The sequence below is a fragment of the Chenopodium album genome, chromosome 19 (genome assembly GCF_948465745.1).
Source record: "Chenopodium album chromosome 19, dcCheAlbu1.1, whole genome shotgun sequence".
Lineage (NCBI taxonomy): Eukaryota > Viridiplantae > Streptophyta > Magnoliopsida > Caryophyllales > Amaranthaceae > Chenopodium > Chenopodium album.
In genome coordinates this window covers 34,297,479-34,320,967 of record NC_137852.1, presented here as the reverse complement: position 1 = coordinate 34,320,967, position 23,489 = coordinate 34,297,479, and the positions used below count along the sequence as shown (strand labels likewise).

Genomic DNA, 23,489 nt, shown 5'->3' with positions numbered 1-23,489 from the left:
TGACCTATGCGCCAATACTACATCAACCATTTAATATATATATATATATATATATATATATATATATATATATATATATATATATATATATATAGAGAGAGAGAGAGAGAGAGAGAGAGAGAGAGAGAGAGAGAGAGAGAGAGAAAAGAAGAAAAAGGGAAAAGAAAAGAAACAGCAACAAGTTTTCCTTGGTACTTTTCATAACTTTGTCATCATATTTGTTGCAAAATACATACGACCTATGCGCCAATACTACATCAACCATTTAATATATATATATATATATATATATATATATATATATATATATATATATATATATATATATATATATATATATATATATATATATAGGGAATTGCTAGAATGAGAAATGAGAAAATGAGAAAACCAATAATCCCTTGACACATCATCATGGTTTAAAATTCAAATTTCCTCCTCTTTTTATTTTTAACTTTCTCATATTTTTACAATGACATGTGTTAGGATATTAGTAGCTTTCTCATTTTCTCATTTCTCATTGTAGCAAATCCATATATATATATATATATATATATATATATATATAGAGAAAAGAAGAAAAAGGGAAAAGAAAAGAAACAGCAACAAGTTTTCCTTGGTACTTTTCATAACTTTGTCATCATATTTGTTGCAAAATACATACGACCTATGCGCCAATACTACATCAACCATTTAATATATATATATATATATATATATATATATATATATATAGAGAGAGAGAGAGAGAGAGAGAGAGAGAGAGAGAGAGAAAAGAAGAAAAAGGGAAAAGAAAAGAAACAGCAACAAGTTTTCCTTGGTACTTTTCATAACTTTGTCATCATATTTGTTGCAAAATACATACGACCTATGCGCCAATACTACATCAACCATTTAATATATATATATATATATATATATATATATATATATATATATATATAGAAAAAAGAAGAAAAAGGGAAAAGAAAAGAAACAGCAACAAGTTTTCCTTTACAATTAGTAATGCAAAAATAGATGCATGTAGAACTCAATAAAAAAGAACCAAAATACGGAGTAAAACCCAAAATTTACTTCAATAAATACTTCAGAGAAGCTTCACATTGTCCACAATTACGATCCTGTCCTTACAGAAAATTATGCGTCTATGCAGCAAACAAATATTAGAAGGGGAAAAAAAAAAAAAAAAAAAAAAGAATATTACTTGAAATAAAACAAACTGAAGGTATCGTTGAAGGCCCAAAAATACATTTTCAGTAAACACTGGTATACTATATATTAAATCAGTAAAAAGAATGGGATTATACATAACTGACCTTAACAATTTTCTCACATCTAAGTTTTGACTTAAGCTTACAGTTTCATTTATCATATTTACACCCCAGATGATGTCCGGTTAATCCTTTGGGCTCCTAATTTTGGAGCAGCAGGTTTTGCTCCTCGACCTCTCCCTAGAGAAAGGGGCTTGGCTTTTGTCATGGGAGGTGGAGCAGCTATAGCACCCCACAAGTCATCATCGTTTGTCGTTGAAGCTCCCAAATTCAATGACTTTGAAGTGGCCTTGGGAGGAGGGGCCGCTATCTCACCCCACAACTCATCGTCATCTTTGTTTTTACGCACAGTGCTTTTTGAATGCAAACCTGAAGCTGAAAAAGAAAAATGTCTATCGGTTAGCAGAAGTTTGTTTACATCAATCATCATTTGTGAATTATTTCTATTTTCAAACACTGATTAAATCTCATCTTATTACTTCGTATATACAGAATGCATAGTAAGTAATATCCCAATTTAGATAACCCTCAAAGAGCGGACTTGAATTCAAAGGTCCTCATATACTACAGAGTCTAAAGTGTTGTATACCACAATTTATGAAGCCTTACAGCTACAAGTTAAAGAAGAAACCATAATTTGATTGATTTTTTTATTTTTGAAGTACTAGAAAATTAGAATTTTGACACATAAATGGGCAACCACAGCTATCCAACAAGCTAAGCAAGAATTTTTATGCAACAGTAAGCCTATTCTGTTACTTGGTCAATATGCATATTTATATAGTCAAGACACGTGAAGGGCGAACTACCTGCTGGTTTTGGCTGAGACAATGCAGGCTTAGACTGTGCAACTGGCCTTTTTTGAGCAGCCTGGATGTTTGCAAGGACTGGAGATGGCTTTGGTTCATCAAGTGATTCAAAATCATTCCACCCATCTTTGTCACTATCATGCTCATCAAGCCCATTCTCAGTTTCCTCCCAGCCATCCGTTGAGGTTGGGGAAGCTGGGACAGGATGATCGACTAAATCCACACTGGAACTTGTGCGAAGAGGTGATATTATTGCACTAGTAGCAACAGCATCCACAACTGAAACCATTGACAAAGTAAGATAGCTTTTCCAGAAGCAGATTTTCTATATAACCACAGGTCAATAACTATACAAAATACTGCCACTATCACATATGCTGTGACTAAGTTTTACTTGATATCCCATATTATACAACACATGTATAGGGCATAACCAATATATTGGGCCTTTACTAATAAAAAAGATAGATTGGGACTGATACATCATAAAGAGAATTGACAGTTACACAAAGCAGAGCCAGACCCCCAAAACAAGCAGCTAAATCACATGTTAGAATTTATAGATTCATCTAATAGTTCATTCCAGTTTATTCTATAGAACAATGGTTTTCTCATCCACTCGTCATGGAAAATAATGAAAAGGAATTCAAATGTTCAGCAGCTGACATCACATGCTCTTATGGTATCCTTTCTAAACCTATGATATACCAACAACATTTCTGCATGAGAATTCAACAAATGCTTGCACAAAACACATGATATGTGCTTTCACCCTGTGATTTCTAAACCTGGCATATCTTACTACAAAACCCAGCAAAAAGAACTTGGAAGAGTTGGAACCCAATCTACTTTTAACCGAATTCCAATCGGATTACGAAATAAATGGACACAGACAAGACTAAAAGTGAAACCGAGCCCACTAGCAATTTATCATGTTGGAACTGAAATTGAGCTTCAGGAAGGACAATAGACACACCTGAATTGGCATCAGAGCTAGTTGCAGCAAGTGGTGCACTAGAACCCCCAGAGGCAAGTGGTACCTGCTCGGAAGTTTTTCCTTTCAAAGTCAAGTTGCTCATAGCCCATCTGTATCATACATTTGTTATTACAACATAATTTAGAAAAAATTACATAGAAATAGTGAGTAGCTACAGAATACAGTAAGGAATAAGAACCCAACACAAAAGAAAGAAAAGGAATGAGAAAAAGGAAACCCAGCATAAAAATTTTGATGATCAGAAAAACAAAAAATTGATAGCAAACACAACCTGAAATTCAAATAAGAACACAGGAATGAAAAACTCCATTGCAAACATATTTCTAAGAGTTATCCAATAAATTAGCAGCCAAGAAGAAAAATGCAGCTCAAGCATGAAGATCTGCAGAGGAATTCTACTGAACATACCACTAGTAGAAAGTACAGAGATAAAGGTGTATACAAATGACAATAATATCATCCTTGACATTATTATACTCAAGCAACTCTAATATTCATTTTTCTGGGAAAAATATTGTACATTGTATACAACAATAATCTTATTTTAAATGTATGTTGAATACACTATAAATATAAAATCAGCAAACTTAGGTCGGTTTCATTGATATTATAACATTTTCCTATTTGCACATGTTTTCTCTCCTTCTCATTCCTTATCACATGGGTCCAATGATTCCTCTCTATCTCTCTCCTCTTCTTAAAATCCGTATCCCCCACCCTTGTTGCAATATTAGGGGAACGGGGGAAGTATGTTTAATGATATTGCTGAATTGCATAAGAGACGATTACAAGACTATAAATATTCTTACGGAATAAAACTAGAAATATGATTTTGAACAATAATGTATTTACTTTTCATATGTAATAGAATTACATCTTATTAATCACATTCATTTATTTACATCTTTGAACCAAAATACACAAGAGATTAGACAAATAAAAAGAATAAAGATTAAAGTTACTCAAAAAAATACAACAGAAACACCACCAAGTTGAAATATAAAAACTTTTTAAAATAGTAAAAAAAAAAAAAATAAATAATAAAAAAAATAAAAACAAAAAGTGTAACAAATATAATATGACATTCAAAGTAGCAACCAGAAACATCATTCGGGCCATGCACTACTTTTACAAATTAAAATGTAGAGTAGCATATGATATTACTCACCCAAGCAAGCTAGAGTTTCCATTAGTTCCAATGTTTTCCATGCTTAAATCTCCTGTATCACCCTGTCAATAAAATAGATTACAAATGTTTAACATAACCTAAAAAAAATTGGTCGAATGCCTCTATATGTGACATTCACCAAACCCTACATTAACATGATTAGACACTTAACATTGACTAATATAATAACTCGAATCAAGCCCACCCTCAACCCGGAAAAAAAAAAAAAAAAAAAAAGATAATGTAAAAAACACAGGATGCATACAGGTTAGGTTTGGTTCCCAGCCAGTATTTACATAATCTTCTTAGTACTTTACAAATTGAGGATCCAAATGCACATAATCATTCCAAAAATGAGTAAATTAGAAACGTAACAGATACCTTTTCATTATACTGCTTCACAATCTTTAAAAATTGATCGACTGCCTGAAAGGACTTGGTTCGCACATCACTAGGTGAAAAAAGAAAGTCAGTCAGCAAGGCAAAGCTAGAAACAATCCATGAAGTCAAGAAACAACGCTAATTGGCCATGAATTTTCAAATGCAATTACTGGAATGACTAAACATAATAAATAAATAAAGCACAACCAACAAAGGCTTACGGCTGCTATGAAATTGAATAGAAACATGTATGATTGTTTTTTATATGTTAATTGCAAAGAAATTTCTACTAAGAATTTATCAAAATGTAATATGTTCATCATCACTTGGAGGCTTTTCTTCTTTAGTACATTAGCAAATCAAGTGGAGCATACATGAAACTTGAAGCTACATAGACTGCAAGCACCATCTGGCACTGCTAGGCTAATGGGGCTAATCGTATCCATGAAAGACCCAACAAAGGGCAAAAAAGTGCCTAAAATTAAGATAATTACCACAATTGCTAGACATACATTGCGTTAGGAATTTAGGAGTCCCAATTTCCCAAACCCCGTAATACAAGGAATATTGCTGTAAGAGATTAAAGTCTAGAGAGAGGACCTGTCGGGATCTATAGTAAGCACTACTACATTTGGGAGAATTCTTGTTGCAATCTCTGAGATATCATAATAGGAACTCGTGGCACATAAGGCCATAATTCCTGTCAAAACAAAGAATAGAAAAAACATATTATTAACAGTTACATAAAACAACAAATTCAAAGGGTATAGAGTTCAACTTGGTGGAAAACTGCTGACTGCAATACCTGCTCCTCTTGCTGGAGGGAATGTATCGCGTAATGCACGAACAGTAAAAGCATTTATGAGAACCCTCTTTCTTGTCTTCAAAGATAGAGACAAAAAAGTTAGAAACTAAATATTAATTTACCCACAAAAATACTCATTTAGTATAATTGAAAACAGTTGCACTTTGTATGTTGAAGTTAAATCTATCAAGAAAATCACAGATAACGGATTTGCAAACCAAAGGCAACATAATCAGCCAGAAGCCCAGAACCAGACTGAAAGTATGTTCCAATTAATTGATTTCATATATCAAACCGAATAAAAACTTGAAAATGAATAAAATACAGAAACAGTCTTACTCCAGCTCCAACATCTGCTCAGAAACACATGAATACATTGAGAAGGCAAGGAGAGAACAAGAAAGAAGCAAAAGACCAAAAGCCTAAATGCTTACCCCTTCATTGAGATAGTTTGCTATATTTCCCAGTAATATGGTGGTATTTGTTCTAATAGCTGGCTCTTCATCAACCTGAAAAACTTATAAGCATAAAAATTAGAGAATGATTTAGGAAGTCCTATTAAAGTTAATGAACTTGAAAATGGAACTCATCTAGTACCCGACCAAAGTCATTTAAACAAGGGCAAGCATCATAATTGGTGGTGATGTATTGCATTTTTAGTTTAATTTTGTAAGGAGAGCCTCAAGCCAATGTCCACGATAATGCTTGTTCACCCTTAAACATCACTTCAAAATAAATCTCCTTCACATCTAAAGGTGATTTTTTGAAGGGAAATTTGAGAAGAAAAATACATTCTTGGGGATTGAGTTCCGTTACCACAGACATGGGCATGGTGCTAACTTTACAAAGTTACATATAAATTAAATACCATCATAAGTAACCTTCCACCAAATGAGCCAAACATGCAACAAAATAGATTATGACCAACATAGTGTATTCCCTCTATTCCTTAATGTTTATCCCATCTCTCTTTTTTGCAATTATTAACGCATATCCACAAGCAAGAATATCTCTAATAAAGTATAATTAACTAAATGAAAATCAATATTTTACAAATACACAACGAAACAAATCTAACAGGATCCCATGAACATGTTCTGTCTTATATATCAATGAATAATCATGGTCACAATTACTCTGCTCCAATAAATCAATCCAAATGGGACAAACATAAAAAGAGGGATTAATTTCCATTGGCATGTGAACAAATAATACCTGTAGCTTCGAAAGATACTTCAGCAATGATCCAGACATTGTCCGTTGTGAAAGCTGAAATGGATCAATATAATGTCATGTTCAGAATGAATTACAGAATACACTCGCAATTTTGGCTTCCTCTACAAACTTTTGCAAAGATAATATTCACCAACAAAAAAAAAATGCTAGCCAAGAATATAACCATGTGAAGACTTTTAAAGCTACAGTAATGCTTTAGAAAATGGAATATAAGGCAGCATAAGCACTGCATAGACAATCAAAAAGGCTAAAGGGTGATAAACCTAGGAGGCTTCTATCAACTGAGCACAAGCTCCAGAGGACAAGCAATTTTTTCATTAGTAAAATGCTTGCTTAGAACTTGTCCCTTTCATAGCAAGAGTTGTGTATATAAAAATGGTAATGGGTAAAACCTGCCTCCTAGATTTTCGGTGGTACTCCCTTTGTCTCTCAATACCTTATCCATTTTGACTTTTTATGCTATTCATAAACATAATTCAACAATTTTTTTTACTAATTCATAAATAAAAAATAATAAAAAATAAAAAATGTTGCTACAAAGGTGGATTAGTTTCATCGCATATTTTCAAAACATAATTTTTTATATTTTTGTTAATAAATAATTAAATATAATGATGGTCAAAATTATGTATAAGCAAAAGATACAAATATTTAATAATGCAAAGATTCTACGTGTGGCCACTTTACTTACTTTTTATTGATACACTACCATCACCATGTTACTTCCAAAAGAAACGAGTATACTATTCTTGGACAATGGAGCATTTAATTACCATAAAACAAGCTTTGCAACATGAAAGGCTACATTATGCACATAATTTGAAAAATATAAAAAAAAAAATAAAAAAAAATATAGAAAACTATATATGGAGGCCTCGTGTTTTTACACATTTCATTTGATGGATTTTTTTTTTTTTTTAGCATTTTCTAAAGTAACTTATTTTGTGCATAATTAATTAGTGTGCCCCTGTTGATGTTTTATGGCTAACACTTAAGTATTTAAATTTACTTGCCTATCCTTTTTAACCAACCCATTCTCTCCCCACCACCAAACACCAACCCAACCACCCACTCAACCTCTAAGACAATAAGCCACCCACTGAAAACCACCACCCAACCTGAAAAGCCATCGCCAAACACTCAAAACCACCTCCCATCTACCGAAAAACTAAGCTCTAGGGTATGATGTCATCTGCCACTTTCTCTGACAGTGTTTTTTAAATAAGTAAAGATAACAAAGTCTGAAACTCTGAACCTTTCCCACTTAACAGTACTAGAAAAGTACATAAAGGTAAAAGAATACTGGTTGTTTCAGTCATCTAGTCATTCTACAGTCCTAAATCTATCAGGCATCACATGATGAAGTCAATAAACAATGTAAGACAAAAGGTAAGATTAATTAATAATCATTCAACTATGAGCACAATATACAAACAGCTAATGAACTAAAGAGCAACACAAATCCTATTCCTAAAATTAGACATAAAATGAGAGTATCATTCAAAATCAGACAGAAAAAATTGGTAATTACTAATACCTTTGGTGCTAGAACAAGTATTGATTTCAATGTCAACTCTCGAAGAAAAGCTGATGTGTCACTGAATCCAGTAGCAACATAAGGATATACCTATTCACAAATAACAACACAAAATTAAGTACAAGAGAGAGAAAGAATGAAAGAATATTATTATATAAAGTGGCAAAAAGCATAGATAGCTTAATCTGACAAAGGGAAGCATATCACGGTTAAAAAGGACATAATAAGTATGCTGTGATTGCTATCATACTTGTTCATCAACAATTTGTGCAGATAATGACTCTCCATATTGCTCAATATGCTGAAGCAATCCAACTCTTATAGCTCGATCATTAGATGAAAACAGCTTCACAATGGTTGGCAGCACCTAAAAAGAAAGCAAATTGGCAAACCTATCAATAAATAGCATATAAGCTCATATAAAGGACAACAATTCATGCCAAAGATTGGTCAGGAATCGCATATGCGGATAAAAGATCTGTTATCCCTTGCACAATTAAGGAGAACCAGAAAGATCATGACCTTGATACTAAATTCTTCAGGTGGAAGCCAAGAGCTCATCTTCATCAATGCTGTCAAAGCAAGAGCACCTGCTGAGCCAAATTCTAGAGCAGAAGCTAGTAGTGGAAGTATCTAAGAAAGAGTAAAACCAGTAATTAGAGAAATAATAGAAAAGGCAGCCTTCATAAGAACATGTAAAAGTGAAGGTAGATAAATGAGAGTTAACTGAAGTTCAGACAAGAGTAGTACTTTCTTCAGCACAATTTGGCGAGGAAGTTGATCAGACAGAGTAGGAAGCTTGCGAAAAAATGTATCTTTCTCCACACTGTCCTTTAAACTGAGAACCTCCATGAAATGTATTGTATCCACCAACTTATTTTGAAAGTATTCTGAAAGATGGGGCAAATACTATAAACATGTTATAACAGAAAATGGCTACCTAACAAGAAAAGCCTAAGAAAAATATAAAAACTACATATTAAACACATCATAGCAGCATCTAATTATATTGATTTTTAAACAAAGACCTAAACCTTCAAAGGCAAACTGACAACAAATAGAACTTCTAGCCTCAAACATATACCATAATATAGATTCCAATGATATGATGCAAGTCACAAAACCTAAAAAAGAAAATTGCAGGACTTACCACTATTTTCTATAAGCTTGGAAGTGTTTAATCTCTTGGAAGGCATGGAACTCAATAGCCTCTGATAATCTGGAAGCAACAACTGAAAGAACAGGAAATCAACACATAAAAGCATTTGTCATTATTTTAAGGACATCAAGACTTAGCCAAATACAACACATGCAGTATACAATTGTGCTAAAGGAGTAAAAAAAAGTTAAAATTTAAAAAAAAAAAAAAAAAAAAAAAAATTGAAGGTTAATAATTAGTTATTTATAAACAGCATTTCACAAAATGAAAAGTTCAACCTTTGGAATTGAAGAAGTATTTCGGAGTTCTTCTGTCTTGCTCAGCCTTGTACCCGAAAAGATCTCATATATCAGACAACCTGAAAGTTACAATGCATACTTTTAGATATACATATAAATTTTTTAATAAAGAGCATATAACACATATCATAACCAGGAAAAGAATAAAAAAGCAGGACTACAGGCATAACAATCTGAAACGCCACACATAAGCCCCTAATATACAATATACTAGCTTGTCTACACGTTTCCCTTGAAGACACCTCATCTGAAATCTAACCCCTAGATGAATCAATGCTCCAACATAATTAGATGGGTTAAATATACATAAAAGGGGCATACACACTGTCTACCACTTCCACATTTCAAAATCCTCAAATTATAGAAGATGATGTAATCAGAATATCTGGATTGGAAGGGGCTCTCAGAATCAGATCGTGAGATTGGAGCATACAAGTATGTAGAGTATAGAAATATACTCAAATATATACACTTGTAAAGTGTAATTTTTTTTCACAAAAACATCATTATATATCAGTATCACATCTTAATGGTTTGCTTGCTCTTTTAAAATTGAGTGTTAACATGCTTTTGGTGATTTGCTTTTGTGAAAAGCTTCTGATTATCAGGAAAGAAAAGACAGAGGAGAGAAAGTGATGCCCATCTAAAAGCCATTTTTAAGATTTAAATTGTTATGAATTTGGAACAATTAAACCAATCCTAAATAATGGTAATGACCCTATTCTTACATACAATAATATGAGCAATCTCGCAAGAGTGCAAATTTGAGAATGATTCTCTCACTCTGTAGTTTATTGTCAATATCAAGTTTTTAGAACTGTTTGTTGCATGATGAACAATTAAACACATCTCTCTTATGCAGTACCAAGTCCCAGAGGCTTGGGTTATAAAAATAGCATTCTCATATGCCAACTTATTGTTAACTAACTGAGCATGGAATCATCACACATTCAAAAATTGCACCAAAACAGATGACACATGACATTGTAGCTTCAACTAAAATGTCAGCACATCAGATTCCTTTTGGGAACAATACAATGGTTTTGTTTTAATGGTTGCACATCAAAAAATGAGTTATGACTCTTATACAAACACAAAATATTGGCTTTCTCGCTAAGCTTGCTTGTTTGAGATCTTTTTCACTAATTTGACCACAGAAACCCCTTTCAGTTCCATAATTAATTCCAGTGCTTTATACTCCATGTACTTAATATTGGATTTTGTCAGTTTGGAGGCTTAATATATGTAAACAATCTTTTCAGTATTTACATGTGTTCCATTCTATGCAGTGAGTCATTGTATTTGCTTCAGTATTGATAGGGCTTATAACTAAAATAGCTAAATCATGAGGAGTTTAATGTCCATCTAAAATACCTATAACGCATTAACTTTTTATCAACCCTTATTACATACTTCCTCCATTCCTAATTAGTAGACACATTTCTTTTATCACCTTTGCCAACACATAAATTTAATAAAAATATCTTTACTAATATTATTGTAAGAAAATACTATAAATTGAATTTTAATAAACTGCAAATTGAAATGGATCTAACAAGATCCCACATGACCATTTATTCATATGTATAATTCACAATTTGGAATGGGGGAAGTAGTACCTTATTTAATAGTAGTTTGAATCACGCATTGCATGCATTTAGTTCAAATGATATTAATAGTCAAGGTGCTATGAAATATGAATGCTATCATATTGTCTATTATTACCCTGATATTGATTGATACTCCTATAGAAAAAGGCAGGCTTTGAATGTTGGAACAAAATATTGCTGGTAAGGTTTTGAGTTTCCATCAAAATATGATTTCTAAGTACCCATATACCATATATTTCAGAGGAACTTAAAAGGATATGGCCACCTGGTTGCCTTTTCAACCCCCTTTTTTTCTGTCATTTGAGAATAGAAATCCTTATTGGGTTGATCAATTTTTAATTTTGTGGATGACTTTACGGAATAATCACTTTTGGTTTATGTAGCCGACCCCACTAATGGGATTAAGGCTTTGATTGATAGATTAATTGATTGACTCAGAATAAAATACCTTGTATACTCTCTTGGGTCACCAATACAAAACCTCTAACCTACTTTTATTTTAAAATAAGTTTCTTCTTTTAATGTAAAAACAGTCCTCTCTCTCCATCTGTGTATCATGGTCTAACACTCAGACATAAATTTCACAGCACAGATAAGCGGTTGAATAAGAGAAAGATACTTACCCATTCCCCAGGAATCAATTGCCCACGGGGGAGAGTTTCTAATAGCTACCCAATCAGACTTTACCAATTCCATTGGCTTATATTGCGTGCCAACAAGCCACGCATATTGCTGCATACAGAAGGAGCAAAAAATCAGTAATCACAGTTTTATTCAATACGATATTACTCTCAAGTCCTTCAGGAAACCAAACAAAACAAAACAATCTGCAGATAAAATCAGAAAAAGATACCCCAAATAATATGAAAAATTATGAGTTTGTCTAAATACAGTAACTGCAGTTGCCCCCACACGCACACACACACAAAAGAGTTTGATTTTATATGCCTCGTCATTCTGCTATAAATTAGCTCAGATTAGTGACCAAAATGAAAATATTACAGACTGAAAAGAGATATTAAGGAAGATCAAGTAAGGATATGACTAAATTAACGCTAATTAAGGTGCTCATCACAATTACAGCCTTGCCAATCTTTCAAGAGAAATGACACTCTCCCAAAACTACAAATTATCACTAATCACAGTATTCAACATGATTATCTCTCTCTAATTAGCTCTATTTGTAGAGCTTTTCCCTAACAAGCAATCTAACTTCTCCTTCAAGCTACTAACAACATTATCCCTTAATATCAATTCATAGCACATTCTTCAACTTCAATCCCCTCTAACCAGGTCCCAGTCCCATCGATTTGCCTCTAGCTCTTTTCCAAAAAAAAAAAAAAAAAAAAAAAAAAAAAAAAAAAAAAAAAAAAAAAAAAATTACTTAGAAAAACACAACCACATATATTTATCTGTTCTGCAGCAGTTAAAGTTAAAAACATAGCAAAGGATTGGAAGTTACTCTTAATGGATTCAGAAGGATTCAATAATAATGCATCTCTTTAAATTCATCAATTGCTAACAGCATCAATGAACTACTTCTCCTTGATTCACATCAGTCTTAACACGCTTATAATGATGTTCAAACACTGCTTCATGAATCTAGTTTCTTACAAAGTCAGCTCCTCCTTGTAATAATTATTCAACAAATAATTTCCTTTACGAAATATTTACACTGCAGTAGCATTTCTCTTCAAGGAAATGTTTCATCTTTTTATTTGTGGCTTTGTACATTCATCTTGTGATCTAAAATAGATTTACATATTAGGTAGGGCTACTATGCTAGCAGGTGATGTGAGGAAGTTAGCAACAAGCACTTTGAATGCACAAACCTTCTAGGATCTCAAAATATCCCTTAAACAGTAGCTCAATTATAGTGCTACATAACTCATGATATTCATTCTTTGATAAACAAAAAACAAAAACAAAAAAAAAGTGTGCATAAAGAGAGCAATTAAGCGCTGAAAAATATTACCAGCATTGACCCCGTGGAACCTTCCTTGTTTCCATCAAACTCAGATAAGACATCAAAAGCATGTAACTTCCAGTCCAATGTTTGAGTAACCACCACACTCCCCAAGCAAACGTTAGCATGAATCTGTTTCAGAAAAAGTAATAGGACAATAAATCAAATTGCCAGTGACTAGAATGGAAAGATGTAAACACATTCAAACTTATATACTGAAAACAATGAATTAATTGTGAAAGAATACTCTAAGGTCCCAAAGACAAAGAAATGATGAATTTTGGTTCATATCCCAAACAAACATGGGGCAGAAAAAAAAGTACAATAGAGCTCAAATTACACCCTCTGTATTCCTTTGATATTCCACTTCTTATATGGTCAAACCTCAATAACTAACCCCGCAATTTTATACTATATCACATAAAGCATAATCATGTGGAATATTGCCAAATTTGTTCAAAGTTCATTTTCAACATCTTAATATTTTTATATTTTTTTTAAATCATCTGAAAAGATTTTAAAATTAAGGTGAGCACTGAAGACCAATAAATACAAAGTTTATCCAGCCACACAAAAAATAAATATACAAACAAAATCAAATATCTAGGCCAACAAAATAGAGCCATCTTAAGGAAGATTAGCAACACACACGCAGATTAAAATTAGATAGAATACAACAGAAAAAGGAAGTAATGTCTTGCAACCACCATAAAATTTCCAAGTCACCCAAATAGTAAGATTATAGATAAAACAAATAACAATAACAACAATAATAAAACTTGTTAATCATCAAATTTTATTAAAGATGTAAGCCATAGAAGAGAAATCTTACAAGCTTACAATCATTATTCAAAAAGCTCACTGCTTTGCCGATCTGGTGCAATCCCCAGGCATAATACTCATCCCTGCCGCAAAAAAAGAGTGAAACAAACCAAATAAAAAAAAAAATATAAAGAAATTACATTGAAGAGCTATAATTTATCACAATAGAAAGGAAATTAAACACAAAACTACATCAAATCACTTCTAGTATCAGAAGTCACGAGAATTAGGAACAGACATACACATTATAATAACATCCTTTTCTGCAGTAAATTAAAAATTAAAGCAATTTTTGAGAATCTTGTCAGATTTCTTCTGATAAAATTAAAAAAGAAAAAGTTGATACTGATTCACTTTTAACAAACTGCAAACATCTAATAATGAAGAATTGTAATGAACACAAGGCGTCGAATAAATTTTTTAAAACAAACAGCAGTATCATATTGTCCTAAAGAAAGGCAATCAACTACCTTGATTCTCTTCCTTTTGACCAATATTATTATTCACTTCACCCATCCCATTCCCCCACTTTCCTCTACTATGATTCCCCCCCCCCCCCCCCCCCCACTCTCTTAAAATCCCAAATGAATCATCCTAATCCCTTAACTTTTCTACACCCAACCAACTATACTACAAAATTGAACAACCAGTACATCATACCATCACCTATCCCACTTTTCTAATGCCTAGATTTGCTAACCCCAATCACCAGCAAACCAGCCCAACCACCAGTGCCACCCACCAAACCTTTCCAAACCACTCACCCGCCATAAAAACCTACCTCAAAAATACCCACCCACCTTAGAAAACACCCAGTCCACCTCCTAATTACCTCCAAAACCCATCATCGCCAATTCACCATCTTAGTTTTAAAAGGCGCAAGGTGCACCAAGGCGCAAATAGTCCTTGCAGCCTAGGCGCAAGGCGAAGGCGAGCGCCTTTTGTATACAAGGCGCATGTATTTATACATTTATTTCAAATTACATTTTACTTTGATTGTACTTGAAACCAATTAAAAAGATTCATAATAAATTAAATAATGATATATGTAAATCTAAGGTAGTCTGAATTTGAAAAAATGTCCACCATTGTTCAAATTATAACTTAAACCTTAGTTATTTTCCTTGAGGCGCAAAGGCGCACCTTACCCAAGGCGCTTTGAGGCGCACGAGGCGCGCGCCTTCCGTAGGTGTCTAAGCCTCGACTAGCTAAAGCCCATTTCCCAGGGCTCGAGGCGCGCTTTATAAAACCAAGTTCACCATAACTACCCCACCCACCAAAACCACCTTCCTACTCCACAATGTAAACATACCCAAATGACCACAAACACCACCCAACCCCCTAAATTTCACCCCAACCACCTCTAAAATAACCTAGCCACATAAAAAAAATACCACCCCACCAACACCAAAACAACTTTTTACCATTTGACAAACACACCACTTACCCTAAATTAACCTTACACATTTAGAAATCTTACCCAAAAAAAAAAGTAGATCCAAGAAAGAAGATAGGATACAGGAGAGAAAGAGAAGAAGTGGCAACAGTGGCATTAGAGGGGAGTGGCAAAGGCGATGGAGGGGAGGATTGGTGGTGGTTGGAGTAGATGAAAGGGATGCATGATGTTTGTTGTATGGTTTTCGTTTCTTTTTTAAAAATAAACAACCTAGGAGAAAGGAGGGTCTTGCTTTCCTTTCTCCTTCTTTCCCTTTCATATGTCTTTCACTTTATTGTTTGCAAATGCTCCCTTGTCTTTTCTCCAAGATATAAAGAATCAAGCATCCAAAATCAAAAAAAAAAAAGGTAGAGATCAAATTAGTATTAAAGTTTGAAGCAAAACCCTTCCATTTGGGCATCTCACCTTCCCAACCCCATTTGGCTTCAATCAGTCATAGTCCTCTCAATATCATATCAAACCAATGTAATTTCCCCTCCTTCTCTTCTCAAAAAAGAAAAAAAAAATATGTAAAAAAAAAAAAAAAAAAAAAAAAAAAAAAAAAGAGAGAAAAAGTTTTATGATAGTCAACAAGCCTCCAATCACGAGACTAACCCGCAAAGGTCACCTATCTTTAGCAACAAAAAGCCACAACATCACATAAATCACACCCCTCCTCTTGTAGGTTTAGGCTTCACTAAACAACCCTTAAATTTGAATTCTGAAAATTGATGTGATGAGGAGGATTTCTTTACCTTTTTTCCTTTTTTGAATGCCAATTTAAATATAAGACATATAAAAATGAGGGAGTAAGAGGTTTTGTTTCAATTATTCTTCAATGTTCACAACTGGTGGTTGTCCCACACTAGAGAAAATTTAAATTTTAGATTTATTTTTAAGATCCTTAATGATTTATATTGATATTTACAAGTCTAACAAGCATAGAAAATATATTTAGTGAGAGGTACAATTCTAAATACTCTTCTATGCTTCTAATTTCTAGATGTCATTTCAAACACACCCACATGTATATATAAAAAGCCTAATTTTAACAAAAAAAAATCCAAGGTATATAGGCCTATCGTTAGTCCAATCATTCAAAAATATATAAACTCATAGGTTCACTAGAGTGGGGCTAGAATTTTCCCTAGGGAGCTCATTTTTTCCTTGGGAACGACTTTCCCCTATTTAGGGCTTTCTACCTTTTGGATCTACTTGTGTAATACATTTCTAGTTATGAGTAAAATATTAAGTACAGTACACATACCTTTGTTTGCCATCTAAACCCAACTCCTTGATTTTTTCTGACAATGGTGTAACAGGTTCAGTTACAATATAAATCGTGACCTTGGTATTAGATCCATCAAACATCTCAACCTCAGTACTATGAAGAAAGGATAATATATTAGGATGTCTGACCTGCAAAAACAGCCAAAACAGCATCTTCAAGTACACAAAATATTTGAGAAAAATCAAGTGGAGTAAGAAGCATCAAGCAAAACAGATGGTCAACCACCAAACTACCAAAGGAGAAAAATGCACCAAAAAAGGCAGCTAGAGAACCAGACATGCCTGTCACCCCTGGATAGCTGTTTATATGGTGGATTTTATCTTCAATAGACAGAACAAAAGAAATTCAGACAATACTTCAATTAAACGATTATAAGTGGGTCTTGAATACCAATTTTTACTAGAACCTCAACTCTCTCTAATATATGGTTTGTAATTGTCCTACCCAAGGTACTGTCTACCCTGAACCACGTAGAATTGTGACACTAGTATGCTTCCATATATGTCATGTCCAGGTTCAGACTCTCTACGCCCCCACAATAAAGCTCCTAGTTGATTAGGCACAAATTTTAGTAATTGTTGAGTTTAAAAAAAATACGTGGAAGTGGATTGAGAAAATAGCAACTTAGATAATGCTTAATTGTCAGAAAGAATAGATGTATTGGAGTGAGAAGTAAAAAACTAATTTCAAACCATCACATTTTATTTTGTAACGTAAAAAGAACATATTCAGGAATGTCCTGAATGGTAATATGAATTCATATTCTAAAACTGAAGTTGGGTTCTCTTGATAAAGAGTTGCACATGGGTTTCCCTACAGCTGATATCCAGAAGAAGAATGATCCCCAGTCCTCCTGAAGCTTTTTGAAACTTGGGTGGGGTCACAAGTGAAGATATCGAATTCCCAACTAAAGAAGAACTTTTTCCAATCCAAGTCACAACAGTTTTGCCATAAGAAGAAAGAACATATTCAGTTATCCATAAGTTCTTTCTCTTTGGCACTTATCATTCATTAGCCTTGTTAGGGATAATATGGGTATAACCTTGTTTGTTAAAGGATGTGTTTGTTGCCAAGAAAAGATTGAACAGTTGAATAAAGTTTGGTTGGTTAAAGTTGAAAAATAAATCCATTAGCAATTTGGCAATACATTTGGGAAAAAGGCAACGACTTTTAAGGAATTTCAATTTGTGAGGCTGTTGTTTAGTTCCGTCAAGTTTTAGCGTGTGAACGCCATTAGAATTTTCTAGATTACTTTGACCATGACTTGAAGGCATTAACTTGTTTTAGAATGAAATACAATTGGGAATCAATAGGTTTAAGGAAATACAGTAACGTGAGTAGCATACCGTCCGCAATCGTTTTACCCCATTGCGCCCAGCAGCTATATGACCATCTTGGGCACTTCCTGAAAGAGAGAATATTGAAACCGGAGACCCATCATCCTGGAACAATAGATCAATGATACGGAATTAAAAAACTATAACCAGATAAATAACTTTTCAACAGTGCAAACACACACACACACACACACAAATAAAAAATTAAAAAACATGGGAAAACATACTTGATCTTTGTCAAACAAAAGATTATATTATATATTAAACCACCAACATTTTGCAGATGTACTTGCACTCCAATATTCCATGCCTTAACAATGAATGGCACTAAGCAAAACCCAATGTGATCTCAATAGAAGTAATTCTTACTTTAGAAAGAGCTTTTCATAGGTGAAAATGTCCTATCCCTATCACCAAGAATCTTGTTGTGGGGGGGGGGGGGGGGGGGGGGGGGGATGGATTGTGAAAGCTAACTAGTACATTGACACAAGTACTCTTCTCTTTCTAAAGATGTGCATGAATTGGGAATAAGTTATAAATAGGATAATAAAAGTCAAACTAAAGAACATGAAAGTAAATAGAAGTGTAGTAAGGAAAGATGAGATAGCATAATTGTAAGGGGATTATGTATTTATGTTGCGATGGTGTGGTAAGAGTTGAAGAAATGGGAAACATTACCCTCATTTTGGAGGAAATACTCATCCTATAGTGAGGGTGAGTTACCCTCATTATGAGGGTAATAATTTTTCCATCACACTTTTTTCCTCATATCACCACCACCTTATTTCATCTTCAACTCCTTATCTCATTTACAACACCTCTAATCACTTATATTTTTCCTAGTTTAACTTTATTATTCCCTTAGGGACCATCAAGAAAGGGTAAAAGCAATGAATTAGCTTGAATCCCTTACTCGTTGTTTGTTAGGTCATTTTTTTTCATTCCCTTTCCCCTCTTGTTTCCCCTACTTCCCTCTACCATGATTTCCTACCCCATCCCCAATAGTATTTCCATTCCATTTCCTAAACGACCCACACAATAGTACCCACCAACACCACCCCACCATAAATAACATGTCCAAACAACACTACTAAAGTCACCCTCATCACCATTACCACCACCACACCTTCATCACCACCGCTAGCACCACCACCAATAACAAATCGAACCAAACCCAACCACCAAATACCACCTTCACCACCACGTGACCCCTATCAATCACTCAAAACCAATATCACCTTCTCCAAAACCACGCCCCACCCGCACAACACCACCCCCATAAAAACCAACCCTCTTCCACCGAAAAACAACCATTCAAAAATCTATAACGCTAGAAAAAGTTAGAAATGAGAAATCACCTTTTAATATCTTCAATCATGGCTTTAAAAGGTCAAATTTGACCATGAAAACACTAGAGCTAGAGTTTTCATATTCAAATTTGACCATTAAAACCTTGAATTTGAGCTTTAATGATGGTGATGAAACAATAAGAAGAGAGAGAAGGGGCTACAACGGCAAGAAGGAGAAGGGGGGTGGCGACAATAAAGGGTGATATTTATGTGTGGTGTACATCAAAGATTTTTCTTTCCATTCTCTGTGACCTTTCTTAATTTCATTCCTATTACCCCGTGCAAACTAAACGGCCTCTTAATACATTACCATCAATCCAAGCATAGCCTATGAATAACCAAATACCCTTTCTCCTCTCCTATACATTGCTACTTTTGTTCTTACAAGTTATTTTCATTTCCATTTGAAACATTTGTCAACGAACTTTTTAAATCGTTAAAATTTCATAATTACATGCTAGTAACATTTATCTATGTTTGATAATCTAAAAGTATTCATCAAGATGAAACAACTGCGCAACACTTCACTATGTTTTTTTCTCATATATTAAAAAGAACAACATTTTTTCCCATTCCCTTTACCCCCTTTTTTTACCCCCAAATCCTTCTAATTTGATTCTCCAACCACCTCGGATATTTCCATTCTCATTCCCTAGCTACCCCAACAACACCATACCACCATCCTACTTCCTACCGAAACCACCGAAAATCTAGCCACCGCACCATCGGTCGTCCCCCCGACCTTCGCCGCATCTCCCCCGGAAAAACCTACCCTAGCCCCGCAAAACCCTAGAAACAATTCTCTCTCCCTGTAAAATCGTCGGCCGATTCTCCGGCCACCCTCGAAACCTTAGCGACTAGGGTTTCAAGGGTGCGAGATGGACGAACGGCGATTTTAAGGGGATAGGGAGGGGTTTTTAGGGTTTTACGAAGCTTGCCGATGTTTTTCAAGGAAGGGGAGAGTTTTAAGAGGGGAGGGGAGGAGCGACGAGGGCCTAGGAGAGGCGGCGAAGATCAGCGGTGGTGGGGGAGGTGCGGCAAATGGTGGGGTGGAAGCTGGAAAAGGTAAGAAGCGAAGAAGATAGGTTGTTGTGTGGTGGTGGTATGGTGGTTGGACTAGTGGTTTGATTCCCTATGTTTCTTAACATAAGAAATTTGAGGGATTTTCATTCCATTTTCTTTCTTTCCCTTTGTTCATTTCGATTACCCCATGCAAACCAAACGACCCCTTAGAATATTCTCTTAAGCTATCAATGGTGTCTAGATTCTATATAAAAAGAGTTTTAGGAAAGGGGTGAGTTACAATTATACTTCCGACATAACCTCCTACACTTTTCTAGCTCCATCAATTGCCACATTTCACCTAACACTATGCAATAAGCCCCATCATGCAAATCCAAACACTCCTTACCACTACTAACATAATCTTATTCTCATCGCTTTCTCTCTTCCTCTTTTGTATCCATATACTCCATCCGTTTTTTTATAAGCTAGAGTTACTATTTTTGTCCATTTTTTTATAAGCTAGAGTTCTATTTTTGGAAATCTCTTAAAATTTAATAATATATCTTTACCCACTAATGTCCACCCTCTTTCTTACTTTATTATTTCTCACTCCTCTAATGGTCACACCTCACACTTCCTCTCACACCACTTTATTTTTCAATAAAATAATAACCTTATCTACCCCACTAACATATTATTTTATTAAACCACCTAAAAACTCCGCGCAATCCAATCTCTAGCCGATAAAAAACGGAGGGAGAATTATCTTGGACCTCTTTGAAGATTGGATGTTTATCTCACTAAAAGAAGAAACAAAACCCATTTGTTATTTTCTCCACTTCAATAGGAGCATCAAAAGACCAACCCTCTATAGAAAAAATAAAAAATAAAAAACACGCTTTTAACCTTCTTCCCTCTCTTCTCATTTCTGTTCCTTTCCTTCTCTAGTTAACTAGGTTGAAATTAGGTTCTTAAGGCGACAACTTCCATGGGCTAACATTTAAATGTTCAAACCTACATTTATTCATAAACCAATTAATTACGGAAGGGATGGAAAGGGGGGAAAAAATAAGAGAAAATAAGAGCTTTTAAAACGAGGGAAACTAAATAATAATTATCCTAAATTCCTTGAATGAAAATTTTCACCCCTAGAATAGATATCTTTGAAACTATCTCCTCCTAAATCAACTCTTCTAATAAATGTATTGATACCGCGGATGCCCTAAACAACATTTGCGCCCTCACCGAACTAACTCATCCGAGGTGCAGTTTACATCCTAGATCCTAGTAAACATAGAAACCCATTTCATCCATCCATCTTTCAATCACAATTAGCTACAAGAGAAGTCAACAACCGTTACGTGTCTTACTATAACCAGCACATCCAACTAATGAAATGAGCTTGAATATCAAACAAAAAAAAATTAAACAAACTTGGAAAGACCTGTAAACACCCATCAAGACAATTCACAGCTGCCACAAATCCAACCCTTTCACAGCAATCAAGTAATCGATACCATCCAGCTACACAAGTCGAACTAAACCACTACGAGTTCGAGTTAAAATGAACAATATGAATTCAATTACAACAATATAATCAATAAACATAGTACATTCAACTCAAGAAGACTTTCCGACTAACATAACGATTTTCGCCGACAATACGATTCAGATTTCCACTAATCACCCAATTAAAATTCCAATCACACCAAAAACACATTGCAATTTTACAACAAAATTCCATTCAATCAACAAAGTCACAGCAATTGCTAACTTGAGCACCAAAATTCAATCACCCACCAAAATTAGAGGAAATTGATTACAAAAAATGCAGAAAAAAAGGTAAAAAAAATACCTTAGAAGTGCCTTGAGAATGAACCCAAGAACCCCAAGCAGAGGAATATGGTTCCCCAATATTGTAGGGTAGATCCTTTACGCCAGTGCCAGATCCTGCAACTACTCCTTTCAAGAACTTGAACATCTTTAGCTTTTTGCTTTACGCTTCTCGATCTCGGAGATTGAGATTGGGATTGAAGATGAAAGATGAAAGATGAAAGATGAAAGACAGTAGTGCAAGGCCAACTTGAACGAACGAACAATTGATGTGCGATCTGTAAATATTCAATGGAATACCAACAGAATTTGGCCTTTAGAAGAGAGAAGGTTCAATGGTTCATAGTTTCATACAGTCATAAGTACTCCCAAAACATTTTTTTTGTATGATACATTTTCCATTTCCGGCCGTGTTTTTTTAAGTGATACATTTCCTTTTTTTGGCAAAACAATACATTAAAATATTATGTCTCTCCTCTCCACCCAAACCCACTACTACTTTCTTATTATATCTTTACTCTCACATATATTACTTTTCAATTAACTATTAACCCCACTATCTTTGCTTAACAATTTTTTAATACTCCACTACCCCACTTACCTCTTATTTTATTTAAGAGAATTAAATTGCATAAAATTATGTGCCGGTCAATATGTATCAATTAAAAAAACACGGAGGGAGTAAATACGATATTACTTAACTAAGGACATGTTCATATTTACTTAATTTCAGTTCAGTTCAGTTCAGCTCCAATCAGTTCAGTTCAGTTCAGTTCAGCTCCTAATTTCCTTCTCTCATAAAATATTCATTTCAACTCAATTTAGTTTAGTTCAGTTTCAATTAGTTCAGTTCAGTTCAGCTCCAATCAGTTCAGTTTAGTTCAGCTTAGTTCAATAAATGTGAACAGGCCCTAAGTTGAACGAGTTCAGACTCGCATTGTTAGGCCAATTGACCAGATTGGAAAAAGGAAAAAAAAAATTGTAAATAATAATCCCAATTTTGCTTTATTTCCTTTTAATAATCTCAACAAGTATGTACCCCAGGTTCACCACTCAATATAAATCCTTATTTGTTGATGATAATGTTTATTGGCTTATTTATATGCGTTGATTAAATTAGTCATGTTAAAATAAAATAATATAATTGTTAAAAGTCAGCTACAACAAGTTCAATTCATT

The 23,489-nt window shown here is 34.2% G+C and overlaps 1 protein-coding gene across 1 annotated transcript; it reads right to left on the bottom strand.

Annotated features, from left to right (window-relative positions):
* Positions 1-1,184: 1,184 nt before the first annotated feature.
* Positions 1,185-22,634, bottom strand: LOC145595217 (uncharacterized). Its single transcript, XM_081651598.1, has 21 exons — positions 22,333-22,634; positions 18,133-18,228; positions 16,763-16,914; positions 14,071-14,143; positions 13,248-13,370; positions 11,896-12,004; positions 9,642-9,721; positions 9,355-9,436; positions 8,955-9,094; positions 8,727-8,837; positions 8,455-8,571; positions 8,205-8,294; positions 6,647-6,700; positions 5,866-5,940; positions 5,432-5,507; positions 5,227-5,326; positions 4,627-4,696; positions 4,246-4,307; positions 3,057-3,166; positions 2,081-2,359; positions 1,185-1,646 (listed from the first exon to the last, which is right to left on the bottom strand). Exons 1-21 carry the CDS (start codon positions 22,456-22,458, stop codon positions 1,375-1,377), a joined length of 2,397 nt encoding a protein of 798 aa, XP_081507724.1. The 5' UTR covers positions 22,459-22,634; the 3' UTR covers positions 1,185-1,374.
* Between the last annotated feature and the right edge of the window lie 855 nt (positions 22,635-23,489).